Raw genomic sequence first — 25,515 nt, 5'->3', positions numbered from 1 at the left:
TGGGCTGTGCCCTGGTATGCTTCATGCTGCATATCCTGATTTCATACAAATACCAGTGTTCAGTGGGGAAGACCCTGGTGTGACTGGATCTGGGTTCCTTGGGCATATGTGGATGGTAGCAGAGGGAAACGGCATTCCAAGGACCGAAGGCAAGGAGGTCCTCTTGTCAGACAGGATAAGCCCCTGACGTGGAGAAGCTGCTTAGGTAGGACAGAGGATTTCAGTGAGTGGAGGCTCAGGTTTCGGCCTGTTACTTCGGGGACATGGTGGGAGCTGCTCAGGGCTTCACTGTAAGTTCTGGTCTTCCTGTCACATGGCTGAGAAGCTTCCAGGTTCTTGGCGTTCCCTGGTGGTCCAGTGGTTAAGAATCCGCCTGCCAGTGCAGGGAACATGAGTTCAATCCTTGCTCCGGAAAGATTCCACATGCCGTGGAGCAGCCAAGCCCACACGCTGCATCTTGAGAAAGCCCAGTGCAGCCAAAAAGATGAAAATAAAAAATAAAAAAGAAGCTTGCAGGTTGTGGCCTATGCATAGATGCTGGCCTGTGCCCGTCCTTGTTGCAGGGTCGCGGTGGGGGGTCAACACGGCCATGAAGAAGGTGCACGTAAGCCAACCCCTGCACTGGGAATGGAGCCCCTTTCAGGACAGTAGCTTGTTAACCTGTTTGCTCGTTCGTGCGGTCAGCAGTCCCTGAGTCATGGGCCATACCCGTGCCTGACAATGATGAGTACTGTTGACCACCACCCCCCCCAGCTGTCTGCTTGCTGGGTCCCATCCTCGGGAGGTGTGATATCACAGTCCTTGGCTGTTGTCCTGCTTGAGGGGTGGAGATGTGGAGAGGTGTGTATGTTTCCCTTTATTATCCTTCAGTTTTGCTTTTTATTTCCTTGACAGATAAAGCCACAGACCCAAGCATGTCAGAGCAGGATTGGTCAGCTATCCAGAATTTCTGTGACCAAGTGAACACTGATCCCAATGGGTAAGGTGACATCACACACACACCCTGCCCCACGGGCACCTCAGACTGTGCGTGCCTCTGTTTCTCAGGACTCTTTTACATAGCTCAGACTTTGTTTTCCTTTTTTCCTCCCTCCATGATCTATTGAGTATGTTAGTTTTCTAGAAATTGCAAATTTATGTAGTTTTCCTAAAAAAAAAAAAAAAATTTGTAACACAATTATTCTCAAATTTTAAAATAATTTTTATGAAACATTACTGCTGAGGAGCTCTCTGAATGTTAGGGATAGAATGTAGCCAGGGTACATAGTAATGTGAAAGATCAGTATGCTCTTACTAAAAATTTTTTTTATTTGAAGATTATACTATATTTAGCAGCATGTTTCTGAGCGTCCCTTTCAGAGCCACAGTAGATGCTTTTGTTGTTGTTTAGTCACTAAGTTGTGTCTGACTCTTCTTCGACACCATGTAGCCCACCAGGCTCCTCTCTCCATAGGATTTCCCAGGCGAAAATACTACTGGAGTGGATTGCCATTTTTTTCTCCAGGGGATCTTCCCGACCCACGGATTAAACCTGCATCTCCTGCATTGCAGGCGAACTCTTTACTTGAGCCACGAGGGAAGCTTGTTAAGCTAATTTAAATACAGTTGTTTTTTTTTTAAGAAAAAGCAGAGGAAGAGAGGTTAAGATTTTATTGAATTTGGTTTCTGAAGTGTCTGAATGGGAACTTTTTTCCCCACCTATTTTTTGGCCATGAAGCACAGCCTGCAGGATCTCAGTTCCCCAACCAGGGATCAAACTGCTCCCTGCAGTGGGAGTGTGAGGTCTTAACCACTGGACCGCCAAGGAAGTCCCCTGGATAGGAACTTAAGGAATGAGTCAGTTATCCAGATATTTTATCTCCACGTTGCTGAATATTCATTTTGAAAGTAACAAGAAGTTTGATTCCATTTTCTGCTCCAGGGTTGACTGAGCAGTTCTCAAATGACAAATAGGGTCTGTGCTGCTCTATACCAAGTTAAATACAGGTCTGGGAGCTGTAGGGGTAGGTGAACTGGGGAGAGGATGGTGTGTTCTGGAAGCGTAGCTGTGAGATATGGGGGTGGCTGGGAGCCGACCTGCTTTGGGGGCTCATGCGTGGTCGTGTGCAGTCACATCCTACCTCTGCTCTGGGACCCAAGCTTCTGGGGGAGAGGGGAATTGACCGAGCACACTCAGCCAGACCAGTTACTGTGTTCCTCTCTACCCAGAGTCTTTGTTTTCCCTTAGCTCAACCCATGCACCCTGGCTGCTGGCCCACAAGATCCAGTCTCCGCAAGAAAAAGAAGCTCTTTATGCCTTAACGGTGAGTTTGGCTTGCCCCTTAGCCTTAGGTCTTCTGTCCCAAGGCTAGCATTTCAGTGTGGGAAAGAGCCTCTGAGAGGGTCACCTTCCCTGGCCTTGAGAAGGCAGGCTAGAGGGAGTTCTGGGCTCAGATTGCCCCATTCTAGATCTGTTCCTGGAGAGTAGCAGGAAGGAAAGGAAGGCTTTATTTCCTTTTGCCTTCGTTAGACCAGGGCTGGCAAGGTCAAGTGCCCTCAGGGCCAGACTGGTGACAAAGTGAGTGAGCCACCTACGGGAGGAACCAAAGAGCCAGAGAGACCACGTCCAGTCTAAAGAGGGCAGCTACACAGCAGGACCTGCTGGCTTTTGCCGGGGATGAGTGTGGGCCCAGTGTTGCTAGAACTTCCTGTTTAAGAGAAACTGGAAATCCAGATGAAGTCTCAGAATTTTTCAGTATCAGTGACTGATTTGAAGTGTTAATGGTGTGGACCAGAGAAAACATTTACAGGCCCAATTTGTCACTTGAATGCCAGCAGGTAACCCGTAGTTTGACAGTTCTTGAGTATTCCTTGTCTGATTTCTGCCTCTAAGAGAAAGAAAGAAGTGATTCTCTGACCAGTTTCACCTGCCCAAAGGGTCTCCATGAAAGGTGGGGTGACCTCAGAGTCCCTCACCGAATGGTTTCCTGGGCACAAACCTGTCAGTTACAACAAGAGCAAGCAAGTGCTTTTTTACTTAATCTGAAAGTCTCACCCTTTCTCCCAAATTTTAGTGTCCTCAGTCTTGAGCCATGGTTGCAGCAAATACTTAGCAGGTTTGGAATGAGCTCTGGAGCCAATGGCTTCCCCTTCTCATGGGGGTCCTGTGTCTGTGCAGGTGCTGGAGACGTGTGTGAACCACTGTGGGGAGAAGTTCCACAACGAGGTGGCCAAGTTCCGCTTCCTGAACGAGCTCATCAAAGTGCTGTCCCCAAAGGTGAGCGCCCTGGGCCTGGCCCCTCTCTGTGCCGCTCACTGTTGGTGTCACTGAGACCTCACAGGTTAAGAGCTCAGCCCTACCTAGACTACGTCCACTTCAGACACCCATCATGTGTCTTGGGGATCCCCAAGCTACTTGCATTTCTGCCCGACCGGCTACTAGTTCAGAGGTTCCTCTGACCCCCTCTGCCAGGTTGCCTAATTCACTGGATGGAAAGATTCACAGAACTCTACAGGAAAGCACTATAGTTTTTATCTGTTTATTTTAAAGGATATACATGAGATACATAGGCCAAGATCTTGAGGATGAAGGGGAAGCATTTCTGCATGCTGTCTCCTATGGAACCTGAGCACACCACCCTCCTAGCACATCTTACGTTCAGCCAGAAAGCTCTCTGGACCTGGTGGTTGGAGTTTTTATCTGGAGTTGCCTGGGCACTATTGAGTTAATCAGTGGCCACATGGTTGAACTCAACCTCCCTCCTCTTGCGGGGGTCAGGATGGGGCTGAAAGTTCCAATCCTCTAATCACATGGTCAGTCCCTCCCTTGAAACTAGGTGTCCACCAGGAATGTTTAGCATAAGCTTGGGTATAGTCCCTGGGGGGGACTTGTAAGTAACAAAGACCTTTCTATCACTTAGGAAATTCCAAGGGTCTTTGAAGTTCTGTGCCAGAAGGAACTGAGGAGAAGGGTCACACATTTTGGAAACTATATATATAAGTATTCTTTTATTTATGAGGATTAATAAATCCTTTTATTGATTTTAAGAGGATCTTTCAATAGTAGTGGTAGTATTGATTTTCGCCTGCGCTGTGTCTTGGTTGTGGCGAGCAGGGGCTCCTCTCTGCTTGCGGTTTGCGCATGTCTCGTGCGACTTCTCTCGTTGCAGAGCATGGGTTCCAGGGCGGACAGGCTTCAGTAGTTGCATCGTGTGAGCTCAGTCATTGTGGCTCACAGGCTTAGTTGCCCCGTGGCATGTGGGATCTTCCCTGGGCAGGGATCAAACCCGTGTTCCCTGCATCGGTGGGCGGATTCTTAACCGCTGGACCACCAGGGATTTCCTAAGAGGATCTTTTAAGAAATAATGATTCAAAACATTTTGAGTTTCAGCAATTCCTTTCACTTTACCTTACTTTAATTCCAAATATATTTTTACTCTACACTCAAAAAAATGAGTGCCCCAGTGGCTCTAACCTAGGCCAATATATCGTGGGATTTAATTTTAGTGGCTTTGGAGGTTGACTCCTTGAAGCCCAGAAAGAGCGCTGGGGCTGGGTGTCAGGTAATTTGTCCTGTTACTGTGCCTCACCTCTCAACCAGCCTCGAGTGGTTTGCTTCTCAGCTACCATCTTTTCAGTGATACAGTGGGCTGGGCAGTCTACCAATGAAATTGCCCAACTCAGATGGGATTTGAACCCAGCCAAAACTTAGATTGAGACTTGAGCTTGTGGGCTGGGATTAAAACCCACTGTCTCTCTTTTTTATTTTTAAATTTGACTGCACCAGCTCTTAGCTGTGGCATGTGGAATCTAGTTCCCTAACTGGGGATAGAACTCAGGCCCCTTGCACTGGGAGCATGGAGTCTTAGCTGCTGGACCACCAGAGAAGCCCCCACTGTTTTTTAATTACAATCCGGACTTGCTGAAGCTCAGATTCTTTTTGTTTGTTTTAATTTTTTTTACACCAAAAACATTTTGTAATGAGGTATACCCGGTTAACGATGTTGTGAGAGTCTCAGGTGAACAGCAGACGGACTCAGCCTTACATACACATGCATCCATTCTCCCCAAAACCCCACTCTCATCCGAGCTGCCACATGACATTGTGAAGCTCAGGTTCTTCATGTCTCAGCACAGAAGGGATTCAGCAAGAGGCAAAGTATAGCTAAGTAGATTTATTAATATAGAATGCTTGTGAGGGTTGCAAGTGGGCAGGCAAGGGGACTCTGTCCTGTGAACTAAGTGGGAAAACAGATATGTTTGTAGAGAGATGCATTCCATAGGTAGAATGCAGGCTGTCTCAGAAGATGAGAGTAGCCCTTAAATATGGGGTAGTTAGTTTTTGTGGGCTCAGTAATTTCATAGGTAACAAGTGGGAGGATTAGTCCAACTATTTTGCAAAAGGCGGGATAGAGATTTCCAGGCCTTTTATGGTCAGGTTTGGGACTGTCATGGCTGTGTGTGTGTTGTTAGCTGATGTATTATAATGAGCGTGTAATAAAGCTCAAGGTCTACTAGAAATCGAATCTTACCACCATCTTGCGCCTAATCACTTCTGACCAGTTTATGTTGTGTCCTGAACATCTGTGTCACTTTGGAGGTTATGTACTGCCACCCTCTCCCCTGTCTCGCTAAGGCCCTTCAGCTCAGTAATTCCCTTTCCTTTTTATCTTCAGTACCTAGGCTCCTGGACTACAGAAAAAGTTAAAGGAAGAATCATTGAAATACTCTTCAGTTGGACAGTCTGGTTTCCAGAGGACATCAAGATCCGAGATGCTTATCAGATGCTAAAGAAGCAAGGTCTGACTACATTGCGTTCCCTTCCCACGGTGGTGGTTCCTTCTTGCTTTCCGGTACAGTTTGTCATTTTGGGGTGAAAGCTGGGGATCTTGTGTCCAGTAGGTAGAGTAATCGAGGCTGATGCAAGTCATTTCAATCCCTGAAAGTGGGCAGGCCTTTCCTTCTGGTTAGCAGGAGGTGGGGCTTCCCTGATAGCTTAGTTAGTAAAGAATTGCCCTATAGAGCAGGAGACCCCGGTCCAATTCCTGGATCAGGAAGGTCTGCTGGAGAAGGATAGTCTACCCACTCCAGTGTCCTTGGGCTTCCCTTGTGGCTCAGCTGGTAAAGACTCAGCAGGAGTTGAACTGGGTTTGAGATGGTTGTTGCTATAGTTCCCCTTACTATACCAGGTTTCAGATTCCTTTGGTGTTGGCTTGTGTTTGAGGTGGGGGCTGATCGCCTAGAGAGTTTCTCGCAGTATCTACTCTGCTCTCAGCTTTGGGTCTTCCTCTTGCTCTGCATCTCAGAGAGTTCTTATCCCATTGCCTGTCCTGACAGTAGACCCTTATTACTTGTTCCTTGATGCCCTTCACCTGGCGCTAGTGGTGGTTCTGTTCTGATTAAGCCTCGGTCTTAGGAAGGCCTGTGTCCCTGGTCTTGGAGGGACTTGTTTGTGATCCTGTTCCACCCCATCTCGGGCTGGGGCCAGGACATGTTGCTGTCTCTCCTGCAGGGGTGCAGGCTTTTCTGTTCTTTTTTTCCAGCTGCCGTAGGTTTTCACTACTCTTCTAAGGATCGCAGGTGCGTTATCCTTTCCCCGGCAGTGTGAGGCTTCTCTCTGAGGAGAGAAGGATTTCTGCGGGCCCTCAGGCCTTTCCCATTCTCTTTTTGTGACGCCCTTGGAGAATGAGCCTGTTCCTCTTGTGAAGTGAGCTCCAGAGTGTGTCCTCGGAGTCCACGTTCCTTTTCTCTCAGGCTCTGTGGGAGGAACTGGATTTAGGATGGGCTAAATTTTTTTTTCCCCTGTCACGTGCACCCAGTATTTTTATGAGTATCAAAGATCCTGCACTAATTTCTGGGCCCTGAGGGGTTGTGTACCTGCATAAAGTGGTCAGTATTTGTACAGTGTGGGAACCATAGACTGCTAGTCTCAGGGTCTGCCTCTCCTCTGATCTAGTTGCCTGTGACCATCCCCAGCTTGGGATTCTCCCAGGAGAGGATGCAGAGCCTTGATCACACCCTGGGTGTTTCCCTTTAAGGTCGCTGACAGTGTCTTCCTGTTGGGAGGTCAGGAACCAGGGTTTTCTGGACTTTATACTGGATCCTGCTGAAGTCAGCAAGTATTTATATCAGCATATCCATGAATTGCATTTTTTTAGGAATCATAAAGCAAGACCCTAAACTTCCAGTGGATAAAATCTTGCCCCCACCTTCTCCCTGGCCCAAGAGCTCCATCTTCGATGCTGATGAAGAAAAGTCAAAGGTAAGGAGCTTCTGCCTGACCGTGGAGGCCAACCTGGAGTCTCAGCTGACCTCTTCTTTGAGGGACCCCTCTCCAGTACCCTCTGATCTGAACTGGCATGTGGGGTGGTGGGGTGAGTTCTCTGGAGCAGAGAGAGGTGTTGTAGGGTCTGTATGTCTTCTTCATGGACAGGTCAAATAAGTGACCTGTTCTTTGGGTCTTCCACCTTATCCGTTCAGTGTTCCCAAGGGAAAGAAGGTATGAATGGCCAACCCTAGTGGGTAGTGTGGGGGGTCGGTCATATCCAGAGTGTGTGTGGTGTTGGAGGAGGAGAGTGGGGAGGAAAGCTTGGGTTGCACGTTGGCTCAGATCAAAAGAAAAAGCATCCATAAGGCCGATGTCACCCGTTTTCCTTCTGTTCCTGCCTCCCAGTTTTGCTGCTCCTCAGACATCATTAAGGACAGGGGAGGGAAAAGCAAGGTGGTCCAAACCTAGGCCAAGACTCGGGGATAACTCCAGGGTACCTCCGAAAGGTGGCAGTGCTTTTGGTCATTACTGTTCTTGGTTGCTGACAAGGTCTGGCAAGTGTAGGAGCAGGGAGGCTGTAGTCTGAGGGTAAGTCTCTTCGGGTACCCTCTGCCTTCCAGCTGCACCTGTCAGCTGTCCTCTTCCCTTGGATCTAGGTGCTCGCTGTGGGCAGGATGAGCAGGGCTGTGCTAGGCTCTGGGCGGCTTTCTCTCTGGCTGCTCTCCTGTGGGGGCCTCAGGAGGAGCAGGGGAGGAGGTATGGCGTGGATTCCTGAGAAGGTCAGTCTGGTGTCAGCTTGCGCCAGCTGCTTAGACACTGCGGTGCTCAGAAAGATGGCTCTCCATCTTTCTTGCCATCCATCCAATGAAGAGTGAGTGCATGTCAGGCATTCTGCTAGGCATTGGGAGCAACGTGGATGAGATTCTCGAGGTCTCTCACATCAGAGTATGTGGTCCAAGGCTGCCTCAGCACTGCTGATGTCGTGGGCCAGTTAACTTCCTTGTTGGGGGCTGTCAGCACTGTGAGGTGGGGTGTATAGGTGTCCCTGACCTCTACCCGCTGGATGTCAGTACTGCCCCCAGTTGTGACCACTGACAATGTCTGCAGACTTGGCCAGATGTCTCCTGGGACATCCATGTCCATTCCCTGTTGAAACACCAGTGTTCTTTGGGGAATGTCACGATTGTTAAATTATTGTGTCATCGTGAGGAATTGGTAAGGTAATGCATTTAAATGTGCAAGCTGTTGTGACGGGTAATTCTGCTGTTGCTGGTACTATTGCTCTGGGCCATCTGACCGGGGGAATTAGTTTCACCGAGTCTTGTTCTCTCTCCAGCTTCTGACACGGCTTCTGAAGAGCAGCCATCCTGAGGATCTTCAGGCTGCAAACCGGCTGATCAAGAATTTGGTCAAGGAGGTGGGCATTCTCCAGGGCGTTCTGCCGAACCAGCATTTGATAGGGGCTGGATACTGTAGGGAAATCCCCTGGAGGAGGACATGGAAACCCACTCCAGTATTCTTACCTGGAGAATCCCATGGACAGAGGAACCTGGTGGGCTATAGTTCATGGGTGTCTCAGAGTCTGACATGACTGAAGCAGTTTGGCAGCAGGGACAGTGTGTGTGTGATTGAGGGTGGGAGGCACAGTTAGCTGGAAGAAGAGACAGCCACCTAGCCCTGAACCAGGGAACAGCTATGAGCTCCTTGAAGGGCGGCACGGTGGTGCCTGGAAGCAGAAACTTCTATGTGCTTCCAGGTACTTCTGTCCAAGAGCTCAAAGCATTTCACAGACCCCAGTTTCTGTCTCAGTGACCAGTGTTGGTGCGGAAAGAATCCAGGTGTGGGAATTTCCTTTCCAGAGGGACAGAGGCTGGTGATAGAGTGGACACATGCTCCCCATTGTCTGTCCCAGGAATTGCAGACCTTGAGCATCTTCTTGCCCGCTGAGTGAACACTCCACCCACTCAGTGTTTTGGAGGCTTCCCTGAGCTCTGCACAGTATAGCATGCCTCTCCCGGCGCACATTCAAGCTTTACCCAGAGCATCTGTCCCTCACTTCATCCTCTTTCTCCCGAAAGGAACAGGAAAAATCAGAGAAGGTGTCCAAGAGGGTCAGTGCTGTGGAGGAGGTTCGGAGCCACGTGAAGGTGCTACAGGAAATGCTGAGCACGTACCGCAGGCCGGGGCAGGCCCCGCCAGACCAGGCGGCCTTGCAGGTACTCTTCAAAAGCGAAGTCGGGAAGGACTGAGTATGACTGACGTACTAAGAATATGCACAGATTTCAAGAAGCCCTCACACAGTCAAAATAAAGAGCATGTTCCTCACCCACTCAAACTTCCTCATTCTCCTCCTCCTGTTCCTCCCTCTCTCCAAGCAACCACTGATTTGTTTTTTCCCTTCTAATTAGTTTGGGGCTTCCCAAGTGGCATTAGTGGTGAAGAATCCACCTGCCAATGCAAGAGATGCAGGGGACATGTGTTCCGTCCCTAGGTCGGGAAGATCCCCTGGAGGAGGAAGTGGCAACCCACTCCAGTATTCTTGCCTGGAAAATTCCACGGACAGTAGAACCTGGCAGGCTACAGACCATGGGGCTGCAAAGAGTTGGACACGACTGAGAAAGACTGCTGATTAATTTACATTTCTTAGACTCTTATATAAATGGAATGATACAGTATTCCACCCCTGCCTTTTTTTTGGGGTGGGGGGGTGGTTTGGTTCTCTCCTTTGGAGAAGCTGTGGTTTGCATATACCACAATATGCATATCCATTCGTCTATTGATGGGTATTTGGGTTGCTTGCAGCTTCAGATGATCATGAAATAAGCTGCTCTAAACACTTGTGTTCAGAACCATTTTGTGTGAACATACGTTTTCCTTTCTCTTGGGTAAACGCCTCAATGTGGGATTGCTAGGTCATATGCTGGGTGTATAGTCAACTTTTTAAAAAGTGCCAGAGTGGTTGTATCATTTTATGTTTGTGACAGCAGTGTTTCGGAGTTTCCATTTCTCCACATTTACACATCTTGAGATCCTTCTTTTTTTATAACGCACTTACTGTGAGTTTTATGTAACAAACTGTGTTTTTCAGGTCGTGTATGAGAGGTGTGAAAAGCTGCGGCCCACCCTGTTCAGGCTGGCGAGTGACACCACCGACGATGACGAGGCGCTCGGTACTGTCTTATCCTCCAGGCATAGACCGCGCGCTTTGCAGAGTGTAGGACCCGCATGGGGCTCTCTGACTGCCATGGGGCTTCCTCTGTGCTGCTGACGAGGAAGCTCTACGGTGGCTTCTAGGTGTTCCAGTGGTTGTGCTTGGGGACGGCATGACCTGAGTTGATTCTTGTAATTTTCAGAGGAATCTACGCTTGAGCAAGAAATGAGCAGCAGGTCTGCAAGCATAGAAAAGGGTGGAGGTTTACCATGTCAGTTGGGTGTGAAGGGGGTAGAAGGAAGAGCAGCTCCCACGGAAGACTTGCAGAAAGGCTGACCTCTGAGAGGTCTGAGAAGCAGCTGCGAGGGGCACGTCTGGGAGATTTCACACCCAGAGTGCCTTCACGGGCTGGGTTGGGGAGCCTCAGCAAGGTGGTCAGTGTGGAGTGAAAGGCACATGGAAGAACTGTAATCCTGTACACAAGTATAGAAATGGTTGAAGCTTTTTATTTAACGGGAGATCTCAGAATGCATAAAAGGGATTCTACTCCATGTCCTCTTCCCTTTTCGTTCATAATTACCAGCTCACAGTCAGTCTTGATCTTGTTTTACCTGTACTGCGCTCTCCCTCTGTCCTCCCCCTCCCCACACCCCCAGATCTGTTTTAAAGCAAATTCCAAACATTTCGGAGTAATCTATCAGTGTTCAGATTTTCCTGGGCATGTCTCTCTCTAATCATCTCTTGCTGACCCTTTTTTTTTTAAGTTTGTTTTAAATCAGAACCAGAAAGGAAAACCATGCTTGATATTTAAGTCTCTTTCAGTGGCTAGCCTCCTGGTTTTTGTTTTGTTTTTTTTTTAATTTCATGCATGAAAAACATGTCCTTTGACTTACAGAGTTTCTCTTGGTCTCAGTTTTCTCATGGCATCTCCTATGGTGTTTAATGTTCCTCCATTCCTGATATTTCTGAAATTCCTGATTTCTTATAAATTGAATCAGGAGGCTTGTTCAGTTTCAGGTTCAAATGAAGATGTGTGGGGAAGGAACAAGAATGCATCATAGGTGATGTTACGAGGCCCATGGTGTCTGGTTCTCTGGGGTTTTTTTATGATGTAATTATTCAAAGCCTGTTATTTTCTCTGGTTGCAGTGAAGTCAAAATGAAATTTAAAACACCTTGCACATGCCAAATACAACATTCAGCCTCTTGTTTGTTCACTTCCATTCAGTTTAAAAATTGATAGGAAATTAATAGTTGGTCACTCTTGAAGGCTTTTCCTAGCACGGTGGCCTGCAGTGTTACAGCCCCTGCCCCTGTTGCTATTCTGTCTGTCCCAGGAGAGATTTTCTTGCGGGTAAACCAGACCATGAGATACCCTTGACATTTTTGAAATCCACTTCATTTTTTATTTGGATGTTTCAATTTGGATGTCCAATTTTCATCAGGAATGCTTGATCTGTATTTAGATTTTATGAAATTTACAGGTGAAAAAGTAGATTCATGTACCAAATTGTTCCTTACAGACTTTGCAATGACTGAATAAAGTCCCAGAAATGTCTTTTAATATTTTATTTGCATATTGACGAAGGAGCTTTAAGTTTAAATTTTAAATTAAAACGAAGTTAAAGATTTAGTTCCTCATTTGAAAGGATCGTATTTCAAGTGTTGGCCGTCACACTGGGCAGTACACACCAAGAAAGTGTAAAGATTTGGTTCCTCCTCCAACTTGAGGAGGAAGCGTTGAGGTTCAGCGATTGAGTGACTGGGTCTGCCAGGGGCCTGATCTCGTGACCTGGGGTCAGGAGGCATGGCCATACTGAACCTGGTAGAGCTGTGTGGTTGCTGCTTTGAGGATGGCTTAAAAAAGCCTGAGATTGCTGGTTGCTAACCGGGGGATTCTGATTTTTCTCTCGTTCTTCAGCGGAGATTCTCCAGGCAAATGACCTCCTCACCCAGGGAGTTCTGCTGTATAAACAGGTGATGGAGGGCCGTGTCACCTTCGGGAGCACAGTGGCCAGCTCTGTGGGAGACATGCCTGTGTCCAGAGGTATGTGCAGAGAGCCTCTTCCGCCCTCTGCCGTGGGGTGGCCTGCAAATGCCCGGAACATTCTGGGTTATGGTGTAGATATGAGAGCACACACCCTCTCTCCCCTTTCCCTTGAGAACTGGTTTTATGTAGCCAGCCTCTGCTCTACATGCTGTCACAGATTGACTGCTGGGCAGCAACTAGCTTTGTAAACAGAAGTATGTGGCTATTCCGTGCCCAGGTTCAGATTGTGCCTCTCGTGAGTGCTTACTTAGGGGAGCTAGGCACCAAAGAAGATTGACCATCAGTGGTTCCTAGTGCCAGGCTAGCTAAGTCAGAATTGGTCTATAGCAGTGGTTGAAATGCAGATTCTTAGACCTTTCTGAACCAAGATTACTTGGAGCTGGGCCCCAAATTTTTATCGAGCACTCGAGATGATTCTGATAAGCTGTGGTCAAGACCTCAGAGGAGCAGTCTGCTCTGCTACTATCCTGGTTGGATGGACTATCAGAGGATTCTGTGATGGTGCGGATGGGAAGGCAGTTCCTCTGGCTGCCTCGTATTTCAGATGCCACTTGAGGGTGTGAGTCAAGCCAGTCAGCGGAGGTGGAAGATTCTTCAGGGGTGTGCTAAGGGGGGACTGTGTGATGTCTTTTGATTGGGAGGAGGCCTGAGGGAAGTGGAGCCTTCACTCATTTATTTTTCTGTCTGTTTTCAAGTCTTTCAGAATCCAACAGGCTGCATGAAGAACTGCCCCCTGATTGACCTGGAGGACAGTGGATCTGAACAGGCTGGGACAGTGGCGCCATCTTTACTGCATCAGGACCTGGCAGCCTTGGGTAAGGGTAGTGTCTGGGGGGAGCCAGCGCGGAATGGTCCTGACTCCCAGGAAGAGAGCAAGCCCATTCCCTTTGGGGAGTGTATGCCTGTTTTTAGTTAGAATTGGGTTATACTGGGAAGTTCAGAGAGGTCTTCTTTGTATCCAGTCTCAGATTTGCCATAAATGAGTTGAATTAGTTTGGTAATTTGCTTTGTTTAGGCTTTCTAAGTGTTCTAGAAAGGATGGCATCAAGTCTCCAGCTTGTATCAGATAGTTAGTGATGTGCGTCTCCACTCTGTTCCTCCCTTGCAGGAATCAGTGATGCGCCAGTTACCAGCAAGGTAAGGAGGCACTTCTTGGGGGCTGGAGAGGAGAGGGGAGGTCCCTCAAACCTGCCTGCGTGAAGGCAGCGCCACGGGGAGGTTGGAGGGTGACAGCATAGTCTGGTGGCTCCTGTGGCCTCGGAGGTCCAAAGCCTCTTCCTCACTTCCGCTGTCTCGCTTGAACCCTTGAAGGGAGCCTATTTTTGCTCTCCTATCCCTGCCCTCTTCCGTTGTATCCAGACTCTGGCTTCCCAAAGGTCTGCTCAGGAGTCAGCCCCTCTCGCCCTCTCTCCACCTGCCCGAGGACACGTGCTTAGCCTGCTCTGCGGTGGCTTTGGGGTCAGGAGAGCTGGGCCCAGGTGTCACCACGGCTCACACTCATTCACATGCTGCCCTTACTTTCTCCATTCCTGGTTCGACAGGTTGCAGGGCAGAATTGCTGTCAGGAAAAGACGAACCCCACCAGCAGCGCGCTGCCAGCTGGCGGCGCTCAGAGCCCTTCTGCAGAAAGGAACCTGCTGGACCTCCTCTCCCCACAGCCGCCTCCGGGATCTCTGTGAGTCTGTGGCAAGGAGTCGAGAAGAGTTGCTCCTGGGTGCAGGTGGCCGGGCTGCCGCTCTCCTGGAAGGCTGCACTGGGTACCCCTTTTGCTCCCCATCCAGCCCGAGTCAGGAGAACACGCGATTCGGCCAGGACCTCTGGAAAGGGGTTTCAGGAGTAACATCAGCGGTAGCTAATGATGATGTTTTTGGTCTTTATAGGTTGGTTTTGTTTTCCCGATTTCACTGTAGTTTGAAGCAATGTTTGATCACTAGAGAAATAGATCATAGAGAAAGTCCCAAATACCATACTCTGAAGATGAGGGTGAATGCGCCTTCTTTGTTTTTTCCTGCACATATAGTAATATGTGGCTTGCTTTACACAAGTGAGGTTATAGTTTACAGATTATACTATGCTATGTTTTTTTTTTTTTTTTTAACTTTTTAAAAATAATTTTAGCTGTGCTGGGTCTTCATTGCTGCTCTGCTTTTTCTCAAGTGGTGGTGGCCTCTCTTATTGCAGAGCACGGGCCCTAGGGCATGAAGGCAGGTGGATTCTTTACCACTGAGCCTCGAGGGAAGCCGCACTGTGGTTTTTTATATCACACACCTTCGATACATTTTCATCAGTTTATGTAAACTTGCCTCATTCTGATAGTTGAATAATAATTCATATACATATAATGTATACTTAGTCATTTCCCTCTTGCGGATATTTACATAATTTCCAGTGTGGAGGCACCTGTGGGGTTTCTGTAGTACAGATTTATGTAAATAGAGGTGCTCTAAGGTGTGAATGTATACACGTTTTCATAGATCTTGTCCCTTTGCCTCTGGCAAGGCTGGAGCGCTTAGCCTTCCCCAAACAGCCTGAGAGCCCGTGTCCCTGGTGGAGCCCAAGTTGGGTGGAGGTGGAGCTGTGCCGGGAGGTCATTCTTGTCTGTATCTAGCGGCTTTCTTCCTAGTTCGCTCTTTATAGCTGCTTGACATCTTAATTTTGGTGGGTTACTTCTGTCTAGAGACTTAGGTTTTCCAAAAGTGTTTTTTGATTTGTGTTCCAAAGGGACAAAATCATGAAGTGTGAATGATATGGCCAGTGTAATTTGTGCTCTCATCTGCCTAGCTTAGGTCACTCTGGTGATCATGTATGGGAAACGTCATCTCACCGAGCTACTAGTTGTCAGGGACTGCCTGACAACATTAACTAGTTTATTGGGTTCTTATTGTGTGCGCTCAGATACACTTCATACACTTTCTCATTTAATTCTTATTATAGCCCTATGAGGTAAACATTAAAATGTCTCCATTTTGCAGATAAGAAAACTGAGGCTTGGGTTAGCTTACTTTTCTAAACTCATATACCCTGAAAATATGTACATACACACATAGGCACATACATTTATATTTATTTTTTCCCTTGTTCTTTAGAAAGCCTAATCAGATTCCCAGAATTCTCTACAGTTTTTCAAGTCTTATTATTTCTTTGCAGGAATTATATTCCACAGAAAAGCATCCCCAAGGAAGTACCACCAGGTACCAAGTCCTCTCCAGGTTGGTCCTGGGAGGCCGGCCCGTTGGCTCCTTCCCCATCTTCCCAGAACACTCCTCTGGCTCAAGTGTTTGTCCCTTTGGAGTCTGTTAAGCCCAGTAAGTACAGTTTCACTCTTTTTTCCCCTCTCTGTTAGACATCCAGCTTTATCCACTCTGGATTGATAGGAGTGGCTCTTAAACTGGGGAAGGTGCATGGGGGCTTATACTGTTTTATATCCTGCTTTATTTACTGTTATAGGCCATAGCATTTGTTTCATGCCCTTAATCTTCAAAATCTTGCCTCCGGGCAAAGGATAAGGCAGGTGGCTTCATGATTTCTTTGCTGATATTTTTCTTGGTTTTCTGTAATGGGATTGACTCTGAAGCATATTGGCAGGCAGAATTTAATGAGGGATCTTGAGTCCACATAGGGATGTGATGTTCATTTGGAATTCAGGAAGGGTGTGACCTGAGATAAATAGGGAGAGCTGGAATTAGAAGGAAAGGAAGAATTTGACTGGTGAGCACCTTCCTCTAAGGATGCTCATTAAAGCAGGAGACGTAGCTATTAACCTCCCTTCCTACAAAGGGAAGGAGACTGAAGGCCCAGCTAAGTAAGGTGACTCCCTGTGGTCAGCACCCTGATACGTGAGCAGGAAACAGCTCAGATCTTCAGGTCTAGGGCCTGGACCTCTTCCTTGGGTGCAGAGCCCCCTTGTGGCTCGGTATGGTGAGCTCAGATTACAGAAGACCTTGGAGCCAGGCAGAAGTCAAGTCAGCAAGCAGTGGGGGCCCTTTGTAGTCTTAATTTTTATTTTAAACATAATAAATGTTCAGTGTTAATTTCCTAGTTTTGATCATTGTACGGTGGTCATATATAATGTTAATATTTGAAAAAGCTTGGTGAAAGGTATATGGAAATTTCTTTTATTTTTTTGTAAGTTTTTTAAAAAGTAATTTTTATTGGAGTATAGTGGAGTATAGTTGATTTACAGTGTTGTGTTAATTTCTGCTATACAGCAAAATGGATCAGATATATATGGCTCCATTCTTTCTTAGATTCTTTCCCCATATACCCTAACTTTTTATAAATCTAAAATTATTAAGAAAAACAAAAAAGTGTTCAGTGTAGTTTTAGAAAAAATAGAAGAGAACAGAAAATGAAAATCATCTGTATCATTACCACCCAGAGATGGAAGTTGTGTTAATATCTTGATGTATTTTATTGTCTTATCAATGTACATATATTATAAAAGTTGGTACCATAGTATATATACTGTTTTATATTCTGCTTTATTTACTATTATAAGCCACAACATTGTTTTATGCCCTTATTCTTCAAAACCTTGATTTTTTTAAAAACTAAATTCATACTTGTGGCACTAACAGATGTAACTCATTTATTCAATTTCTTTCTGAAGGATAATTTGTTTCCAGTTGTTTACTGTTGTAGACAGCAATACAGTGAACATCTCATTGCAATAAATGGAGACCCTTTTTTTTTTAATTTTTTTAATTTTTTTATTAGTTGGAGGCTAATTATTTCACAACATTTCAGTGGGTTTTGTCATACATTGACACGAATCAGCCATAGAGTTACATGTATTCCCCATCCCGATCCCCCCTCCCTCTCCACCCGACTCCTCTGGGTCTTCCCAGTGCACCAGGCCCGAGCACTTGTCTCATGCATCCCACCTGGGCTGGTGATCTGTTTCACCATAGATAATATACATGCTGTTCTTTTGAAACATCCCACCCTCACCTTGTCCCACAGAGTTCAAAAGTCTGTTCTGTACTTCTGTGTCTCTTTTTCTGTTTTGCATATAGGGTTATCGTTAGCATCTTTCTAAATTCCATATATATGTGTTAGTATGCTGTAATGTTCTTTATCTTTCTGGCTTACTTCACTCTGTATAATGGGCTCCAGTTTCATCCATCTCATTAGAACTGATTCAAATGAATTCTTTTTAACGGCTGAGTAATATTCCATGGTGTATATGTACCACAGCTTCCTTATCCATTCATCTGCTGTTGGGCATCTAGGTTGCTTCCATGTCCTGGCTATTATAAACAGTGCTGCGATGAACATTGGGGTGCACGTGTCTCTTTCAGATCTGGTTTCCTCAGTGTGTATGCCCAGAAGTGGGATTGCTGGGTCATATGGCAGTTCTATTTCCAGTTTTTTAAGGAATCTCCACACTGTTTTCCATAGTGGCTGTACTAGTTTGCATTCCCACCAACAGTGTAAGAGGGTTCCCTTTTCTCCCCACCCTCTCCAGCATTTATTGCTTGTAGACTTTTGGATAGCAGCCATCCTGACTGGCGTGTAATGGTACCTCATTGTGGTTTTGATTTGCATTTAAATGGAGACCCATTTTTAAAACTTTCCTGATTATTTCATTAGGAAATATACTTAAAAGAGGAAATGCTGGGTGTAGACATTTAAAATTTTGACCTTCACTACCAAGTTGCCTTCTAGAAAGGTTGCCTTTTGCCCATAACCTCACCACCATACCTCATGAATATTTTCAGTCTTTTAAATCTTTGGCAGTTTCATTGTTAAAAGTATATTTTTATAATGTGCATTTTGATAAGTGATATTTGGCATGAGATAAGGATCTTCATTAAATTTTTTACCAGATGGTTAGCTATTTGTCTACCACTTACTGAATTAGCCAGTGATTTTCAAAAATACTTTCTTGACATGTTAAATTCTCAGGTTTGGGTCTGTTTTACTTGCTGTTTTCAGTTGCAGTTTTGTCCATATTTGAGTATTTGTTCATGCAGATAGCAGTGCTCCCCCTCCCCTCTTATAGTTAGTCTCATGTATCTTTTCCCCCCAAATTAACTTTGAGATTATTTCTTAGCTAAATTAGGACAATCCCTTTCATATTTCCAAGACCTGATTAATTTGAAAAACTCTGCTGTCTTTTACTGCTTTGTCAGATTAATTATAAGAGATGTGTATGTGTATATTGTCATACAAAAAAGACCAGAAGGATATAGGCCCAGACGTTTGTGGTGCTTATTTCTGGGGAGCAGTAAAGGTATTTTCTGTTTCATCCTTTATGATATCCTGTATTTTTTTGTCATGTTCACACATAATTTTTTTAATATTTATTTACTTGGCTCTTCTGGATCTTAGTTGTGGCATGCGGGATCTTTTTTATTTTGTTTGAGTTGCATCATATGAGACCTAAATCTCTGACTAGGGATCGAACCCCCACCTCCCCCACTGGGAGCATGGACTCTTAGCCACTGGACCACTAGGGAAGTCCCCATATGTTATTTTAATCAGAATCATTTCTTGCTCAAAAAAAGCTATTTTTAAATTTTTTTTTTAAACTGGTAATGAATAGATGGTTGGATGGTGGGGAGAGATCACTGTGGACCGTCACAGGAGTCCACTGGAGCTAATGAGGACTTGGGTTATGGTGGTGCAGAGGGTTGAGCCCAGGAGCTGTTCTGAGTGGCGAAGAGGAGGACTTGGTGACAGGCGCACATCTGTGTCAAGCGTGGCTGCTCTTCCGGGGGAGTCGGTAGTAGCACTAATCCTCTTGGCTGGTCCTTCTCTGCCAGGCAGCCTGCCTCCTCTTATCGTGTATGACCGGAATGGGTTCCGAATTCTGCTCCACTTCTCTCAGACCGGAGCCCCCGGCCACCCGGAGGTGCAGGTGCTCCTGCTGACCATGATGAGCACGGCCACCCAGCCTGTCTGGGACATCATGTTTCAGGTGGCTGTGCCAAAGGTGAGTCGGCGGCTGGCCCGCCCCCTGGGCTCCTTCAACAAAGGCTGGCGTTTCTGAGCATCAGGTCCTTTGTGGGAGCATTATCTATGAGATGGAAAGGCCAGAATCTTCACTTAAAGTAGATTAAGATAAAACGGGAATGTTGTTGGCTTAGCTAACTGGGGATTCCTGAATGTGTACCTTGACAGATGGCTGGATTCGGGTAGGTTCATAAACAGTTCTTAAGAGTCTGTCACTTTCCATCTCCTGACTTTGTTTTTCCCTTCTGGAGCCTGTTCTCTCGCAGACTGTCTCCGCAAAGCAGCAAAATGGCCTCCAGCAGCTCCAAGAGTTACATGGGCCTTGACTGCTTTTTATCTCAAAATAAACTGCCCACTGAAATGAGGCATACATATAGATTACCCAAGAAAGGGCTGGGACTGGCCTTGTTGGTGTTAACTGGTATACCTTGGGCCAGTAGCTCATGTTCAGGGATGTGAGGTACTCTGGCCAAGTAGGATATTACATCCCTTTCTCAAGGGAAGTCAGTTCCCACAGGTTAACAGCCAGACTGGAATCACAAGAAATGGGCAAGGGGCCTGTTCTGAAAGGAACGATTCAAGGCAGACAAAAATAAAGCTGTGCTTTTTTTTTAAGGTTTATTTATTTTTATTTTATTATTATCTTTTAGTTTATTTATGGCTGCACTGGGTCTTTGTTGCTCCACATGAGCCTTCTCCAGTTGTGACAAGTGGGGACTATTCTCTTTGTTAAGCTTTTTATTTTGTATCGGGGTATAGCAGCTTAACAGTGTTGTGATAGTGTTAGGTGAACAGTGAAGGGACTCAGCCATACATGCGCGTGTGTATATTCTTCTCTAAACGGCCCTTCCATCCGGGCTGGCAGGGTCTGCTCTCCAGCTGCAGTGTTTGGGCTTCTCATTACTGCGGCTTCTCTTGTGGCGGAGCAGGGGCCCCAGCACCGGCCCGGTAGTTGGGGCATGTGGGCTTAGTTGTTCCCTGCATTGGCACCGCGGTGACAGGTGGGTTCTTTACCATTCAGCCCCCAGGGACGCCCCAAACTAAGCACTTTCTAATATTCATGGTAACTGTGTAGGGCATGGACTCTCATTACCTCTATCTCACAAATTATCAGTCCAGGGTTCAGAAAGGTTAAGTATTTTGTCCAGAATCACAGAGCTAGTGAGAGGCAGAGTTAGAATTCAGTGCAGAATGTGCTGTCTTTCTTCATGCTGCCTCTCAGAAGCTGACCTTTGACCACACAACTACAGATACACTTTCTGTATGGGTGGGGCAGAAGGGTCTTCTGGATTCTTTCAGCCATTGGTGGGGTGGAGGCCAGGCTCTCCTGTTCACTAAATCTCCCTTATTAAAGCTGTAGATTGTTAGGAATGAGTTATATGTTGGGTTTCTCCCCCCAATAGTCAATGAGAGTGAAACTGCAGCCGGCGTCCAGCTCTAAGCTTCCTGCTTTCAGCCCTTTGACACCTCCAGCTGTGATCTCTCAGATGCTGCTGCTGGACAATCCACACAAAGTACGTTCTGGTATCTGTGCTAGCAGGGAAATGGGGGCCCCTGAACTCCAGGCAGGCAGCCTGGCAGGTGGAGGGAACTATAGTGAGGTGTTAGTTTGGTTGGGATGCTGGTGGAATGTCCCGTGCTGGAGTTTGTTTTCCTTTGGGACTGATTGGGAAGATCTGTGACCAGATTGTCATAGCTGTGGACCAAGGAAGTGGTCCACACATTCCCTGGCTCCAAGGAATCCTCTGGAAAGGTGAGGCCAGCCTGTTGTCTTAGCTGGTCTCCACCTCAGGGCTGCCGAAGTGTGGGAAGACACCCAGGGTGTCTTCCTGGCTCCCCCAGTGTTCGTAGTCCCAGAGGGTCGAGGCCAGGGTATGCCTGGGCATACCTCACTTGGGTGGAGTTAACATACACAGCTGTTACTTGGTGACTACTGGGTGGGAAAAGGCTTTGACTCTGGGCCCATCTCTCTGTCACTCCCCACTAATTTAAGGTCTTTTATCTTTGCCCAGGAGCCCATCCGGTTACGGTATAAGCTGACATTCAACCAAGGTGGACAGCCTTTCAGCGAAGTAGGAGAAGTGAAAGACTTTCCTGACCTGGCAGTCCTGGGTGCAGCCTGACGCCTCCTAGGACAGATCCTGCCATTCAAGCTTAGGCCAATGTTCCTTTTGCTGTCTAGATAGGGCTGATCACGGTGATTTAGTGCAGAGTGCCAAGAGTTCTGTCCTGACATCAGGCTCTGGATGCCAGCCTCTGACTTATTCTGCAGATGTGTGTGTGTGTGTGTGTATGTGTGTGTTGCCAGGGGGTTGAGGGGGAGGGATGAAGGCAGTGTGGGAAATGCTAAAACAGTTCTGATAACCATCTGCTACGGTCATGTCTGGTTTTGCATGTTGGTGGACACTGATGTCCCTGCCTCAGGTTGGAGGTTTTATAAGCCAAAGTTGTCACTGTTGTTTTCCATGTATTATTACCTTTTCATTCATCCACTCTGTGCCTTGTCAGCCTCTGAAAGTCTTGGTTGCTCCCAGGCTGCTGTTCTCAGGGACCCATAAGGGACCTGGTTGGTTCTTGGGGCAGAGTGTCTTCTGGGATGCTCTCTTCCAAGAAGGACCTCGTCCCCATTTCCATTAGCAAATGCTGCTTGCATGTGTCCAGGAAGATCTTCTAAATGGAATGCTTGTTGCACTGTGTCCCAGGCGAGGGGTTGCCACTGGACCAGAGGACCGCACTTGGTGGGCCAGTCATGTCCTTTACCACTGTGCCTTAGAATCGCCCATAGATGGACCCTTCAGGGCAGAAGGGAAAGCAGATCCCAGGCCTTATTCAGGCCTCAGGTTCCATGGACTGGGCAGCCTGTCTGGACCCTTCCTCAGGACCCTCATCTCCATCCTCGCCCTCTTTCTCTGCAACCATTTCCCCAGAACTCTGATGGTGGCACCATGCCAGTCGTTGTAAGTCATGACTGACAGGTTCACCCTGGCCTATTGACTTCACAATCCACGGTGAAGAACTGTGATGCAAATGAGATACGAAAAGAGTTTAGCAGTGATTCAAGTGCTGACTAAATCCAGGAAGTCATTACTGAATAAATACCTGTGTAACAAATGTACTTTGTGGAGTTTTGAGTAAGTAGGTGATGCAGCGCCCGTTGCATTTGGAGATGATGGGCTTGAAGGGATCACTCGTCTGTTGAAGTGAGGAAGACTTCCTGAGGAATGTGCAACCTTAAGAACTCTTTCAGGGAAGAGAAGCCCTGAAGATCTGAATGAAGCTGAAAGAGATGGATTTTTGTTAGAGTCGTGGTGTGAAGGAAAAATTCAGGCTTGTAATCAGTTACTCGTTAGCACCTACTAGGTGCCAAGCATTTGTGCATATTTTCCAAGTCCTGCTTGGCCTGATGAGTGAAGAGAGCTAAGCCTGGCTGAGATGGCCCGGTGTAGGATGTAAGATCTGAGCAGCTCATCTGCCTGGGCAGGATTCCACCTCAGAAACTGCATGACTTCTGGGTGGCTCTTGATCACAAAATCGGGTACTTTGTAGTCTGATCTTTTACTTCCTACATATAAGTGGAAATCTGCCAAGACTATGTTGTGGACGGGAACTGTAAAAAAAAAAAAAAAAAAAAAAAAGGTATGCTTGATGTAGAAACTCAAAACAGGTAAGTGGTAAGTGATGGGGTGATTTCTTTATTTGGCATAACCCATAAGATTCAGATATTCTTTAGAGCCTTCATAGGCTCAAGTTATCTCATAAGGTATTCTAGAGTGCCTGTTGTAAAGACGATGCCTGTCTATGAAGAACTTCCATCCAGAATGGGTAAATGAGACTGACGCATGAAGACCTTTATCCCATGGGTTAAAGGTAGAGTCACTGTGTGTGAACATCTTTTGTCTAGGAGACAGCTTGTCCGTGGTTCTCTGCTTGGGTAGAGTTGGACAGGGCAAGGGGGTGGGGGGTGGGTGTCCTGAGAGTGGCCAGCAGTGCCTTCTAATTCTGAAGTTCAGTGACCACTTAAGATGCAGTCCTTATCCTTTATTCACTCAACTGGTAGTTGATTAGCTGCTGTGAGCCAGGCACGTTGTAGGCACTGCAGACAAAGCAGTGATACAAGATCCCAGCCCTTGGGGGTCTTCTGTTCTGATGGGAGATCCATCGTGTGTCTGGTGGCAATTTGGCACTGATGACCCCGCATTTTCACCTCTCCTGAATGCCTCCTCCCAGGATCCTGCTCATCCCTGTCTCTCGGCCTATCTCCGACGGCTCCTTTTGTCTCTCCTGTTTCGTCTCTCCTCCTGTTTCCGGAGGATTTAGTCCTGAGGGCTCTTCTAAGCATTCTGGGCAGTTCAGCACTAGGTGGGTGGTAGACTTCTTGCTGACGTCAGGTCGTATTTCAAGCCGCCTGCTGGATGTCTTTATCTGGAGGTTCCCACTGTTGCCTCCCAGTGCTTAAAACGGAACCCAGCGGCCTCCCTCTCGTTCTGTTCATTTATTTGAAAGCACCTTTCTAAGCCTTCATGGATCCTTGATTCCTGCTTCATCTCCATCCCCTCAGTACTGCTTTCTCATCTAGTCTATTTCTTTTTTAAAAAATTTGTTTGGCCACACCATACAGTACGCAGGATCTTAGTTCCCTGACCAGGGATCAAACCTGTGCCCAGTGCATTGGAAGGTAAAGTCTTAACCACTGGACCATCAGGGAGGTCCCCTCATCTAGTCTATTTATAAACAGTACCACATTTTGGCCTCCCCGCTGCATTGTCACTGCCTTGGTTTAGCTTTTTTTTTTTTTGGACAGTGCAGTAGCCTGCCTCTTGGCCACCATCAGATTTCTGATCTGGGTCCCTCATCCCTGCTGAAAAATTCCAAATGGGCTGTTAATGCTCTAAAAGTGTATACAGCTGAATTCAAGTTGCTTTTTGGGACGTTCAGTGCCCTTCTGTGACTGTGTACTCCCTACCCTGCTGGCATCATCTGTCAAGAATAGAGCACACTTTGCCGGAGCCGTAAGAAAGCCCCTTCATAATGCCATGTTTTCTCATAATCTGACTACCACCTGCAGTTAACTCCTTTTATCTCCAATGAATTTAAGTTTGGGCTAAAATGCTGCTCCATCTGCAAGCCACTCTTGGAGGGTAGATGGGCAGTGGAGGTTAGTAAAGATTGAAAGAAGGACAAAAAATTTAAGACCAAACACATGAATACTCATTAAAAATGAGATAGTGTAGATTGAGATCAAGCATGAAAGGTTGAAAGCAAAGGTGATATTCTCATACAAATAGTGTTTACTCAAATGTTTATAAATCACAAATTCTTTAAATATATCTAATACAGAAGGTGCTTACTCAACCCAAAAATATAAAATTCTGTCAACTAGTTTGGTTTTTACACTAAGAACACATACACTAGAGTGCTGGCCAGGGTTGGTTTTGTATTTTTTAAGAGGTAACACCTGACCTCTCACTGGGAAGAAGCGGAGTCAAGTAGATGAAGTAGGATGAGCCCGAAGTCCAGAGAGCTCACCACACGTTTAATTTCAGCTGGCATGAAAATCTCCAGGCCTTTCTGCCCCTTGCCCAATGCATTTCCAGGTATACCGTGTTCCCTCTGAGAATGCTTGCATCTAGAAATGTGTAAACATTCTGCTTCTTTGACTTTTATTCTTGAATACATTATTCCATGGCTAGAGGTAATACTTTTCATACTGTTGAAAATACATACATAAACTACAAAGTATATACATATTGAAAATATATACATACATTGAAAATACATAACAAACATGTTGCATGGTGGAATGCTGCAGTCCATGGAGTTGCAAAGAGTCAGACACAACTGAGGGACTGAACTAAACTGAGGGGTAATACTATTATTTTAGAAGTTGAAAACCTATTACAGTGTTACAGGCTCCAGATAACAGGTTTAAAGACCGTTTGAAGTCATTAAATCAACCTTTTGTTGTAATTCTGTTCGTCAGCTTCACGTAGTGCCTCTAGCCACGTGACCTGGGAAAGTAAGTTGTCCTCTTCCGCTTCCTTCCCTGTAAAGAACATAACAGGATTGTTTTGAGAAGGGAGTTGTTATATATGAAGTGACTCCAATCCTGCAT

At 46.5% G+C, this 25,515-nt stretch overlaps 1 protein-coding gene across 2 annotated transcripts in view; it reads left to right on the top strand.

Annotated features, from left to right (window-relative positions):
• GGA2 (golgi associated, gamma adaptin ear containing, ARF binding protein 2) overlaps nucleotides 1-22,514 on the top strand; it is a 29,975-nt gene extending 7,461 nt beyond the window's left edge. For both annotated transcript variants that reach the window (XM_065924500.1, XM_065924501.1), the window contains exons 2-17: nucleotides 895-979; nucleotides 2,228-2,303; nucleotides 3,158-3,256; nucleotides 5,655-5,778; nucleotides 7,137-7,240; nucleotides 8,583-8,663; nucleotides 9,325-9,462; nucleotides 10,335-10,416; nucleotides 12,318-12,443; nucleotides 13,142-13,261; nucleotides 13,555-13,583; nucleotides 13,988-14,121; nucleotides 15,594-15,751; nucleotides 19,214-19,383; nucleotides 20,807-20,917; nucleotides 21,416-22,514. In XM_065924500.1, the coding sequence (XP_065780572.1) occupies nucleotides 895-979; nucleotides 2,228-2,303; nucleotides 3,158-3,256; nucleotides 5,655-5,778; nucleotides 7,137-7,240; nucleotides 8,583-8,663; nucleotides 9,325-9,462; nucleotides 10,335-10,416; nucleotides 12,318-12,443; nucleotides 13,142-13,261; nucleotides 13,555-13,583; nucleotides 13,988-14,121; nucleotides 15,594-15,751; nucleotides 19,214-19,383; nucleotides 20,807-20,917; nucleotides 21,416-21,526 (1,748 nt within the window). In that variant the 3' untranslated portion in view covers nucleotides 21,527-22,514. The remainder of the gene's footprint in view (nucleotides 1-894; nucleotides 980-2,227; nucleotides 2,304-3,157; nucleotides 3,257-5,654; nucleotides 5,779-7,136; nucleotides 7,241-8,582; nucleotides 8,664-9,324; nucleotides 9,463-10,334; nucleotides 10,417-12,317; nucleotides 12,444-13,141; nucleotides 13,262-13,554; nucleotides 13,584-13,987; nucleotides 14,122-15,593; nucleotides 15,752-19,213; nucleotides 19,384-20,806; nucleotides 20,918-21,415) is intronic.
• Nucleotides 22,515-25,515: the final 3,001 nt, after the last annotated feature.

The sequence above is a fragment of the Muntiacus reevesi genome, chromosome 2, assembly GCF_963930625.1.
Source record: "Muntiacus reevesi chromosome 2, mMunRee1.1, whole genome shotgun sequence".
NCBI lineage: Eukaryota > Metazoa > Chordata > Mammalia > Artiodactyla > Cervidae > Muntiacus > Muntiacus reevesi.
Note: the sequence above shows the minus strand (reverse complement) of the source record. Positions and strands in the feature narration are given on the sequence as shown.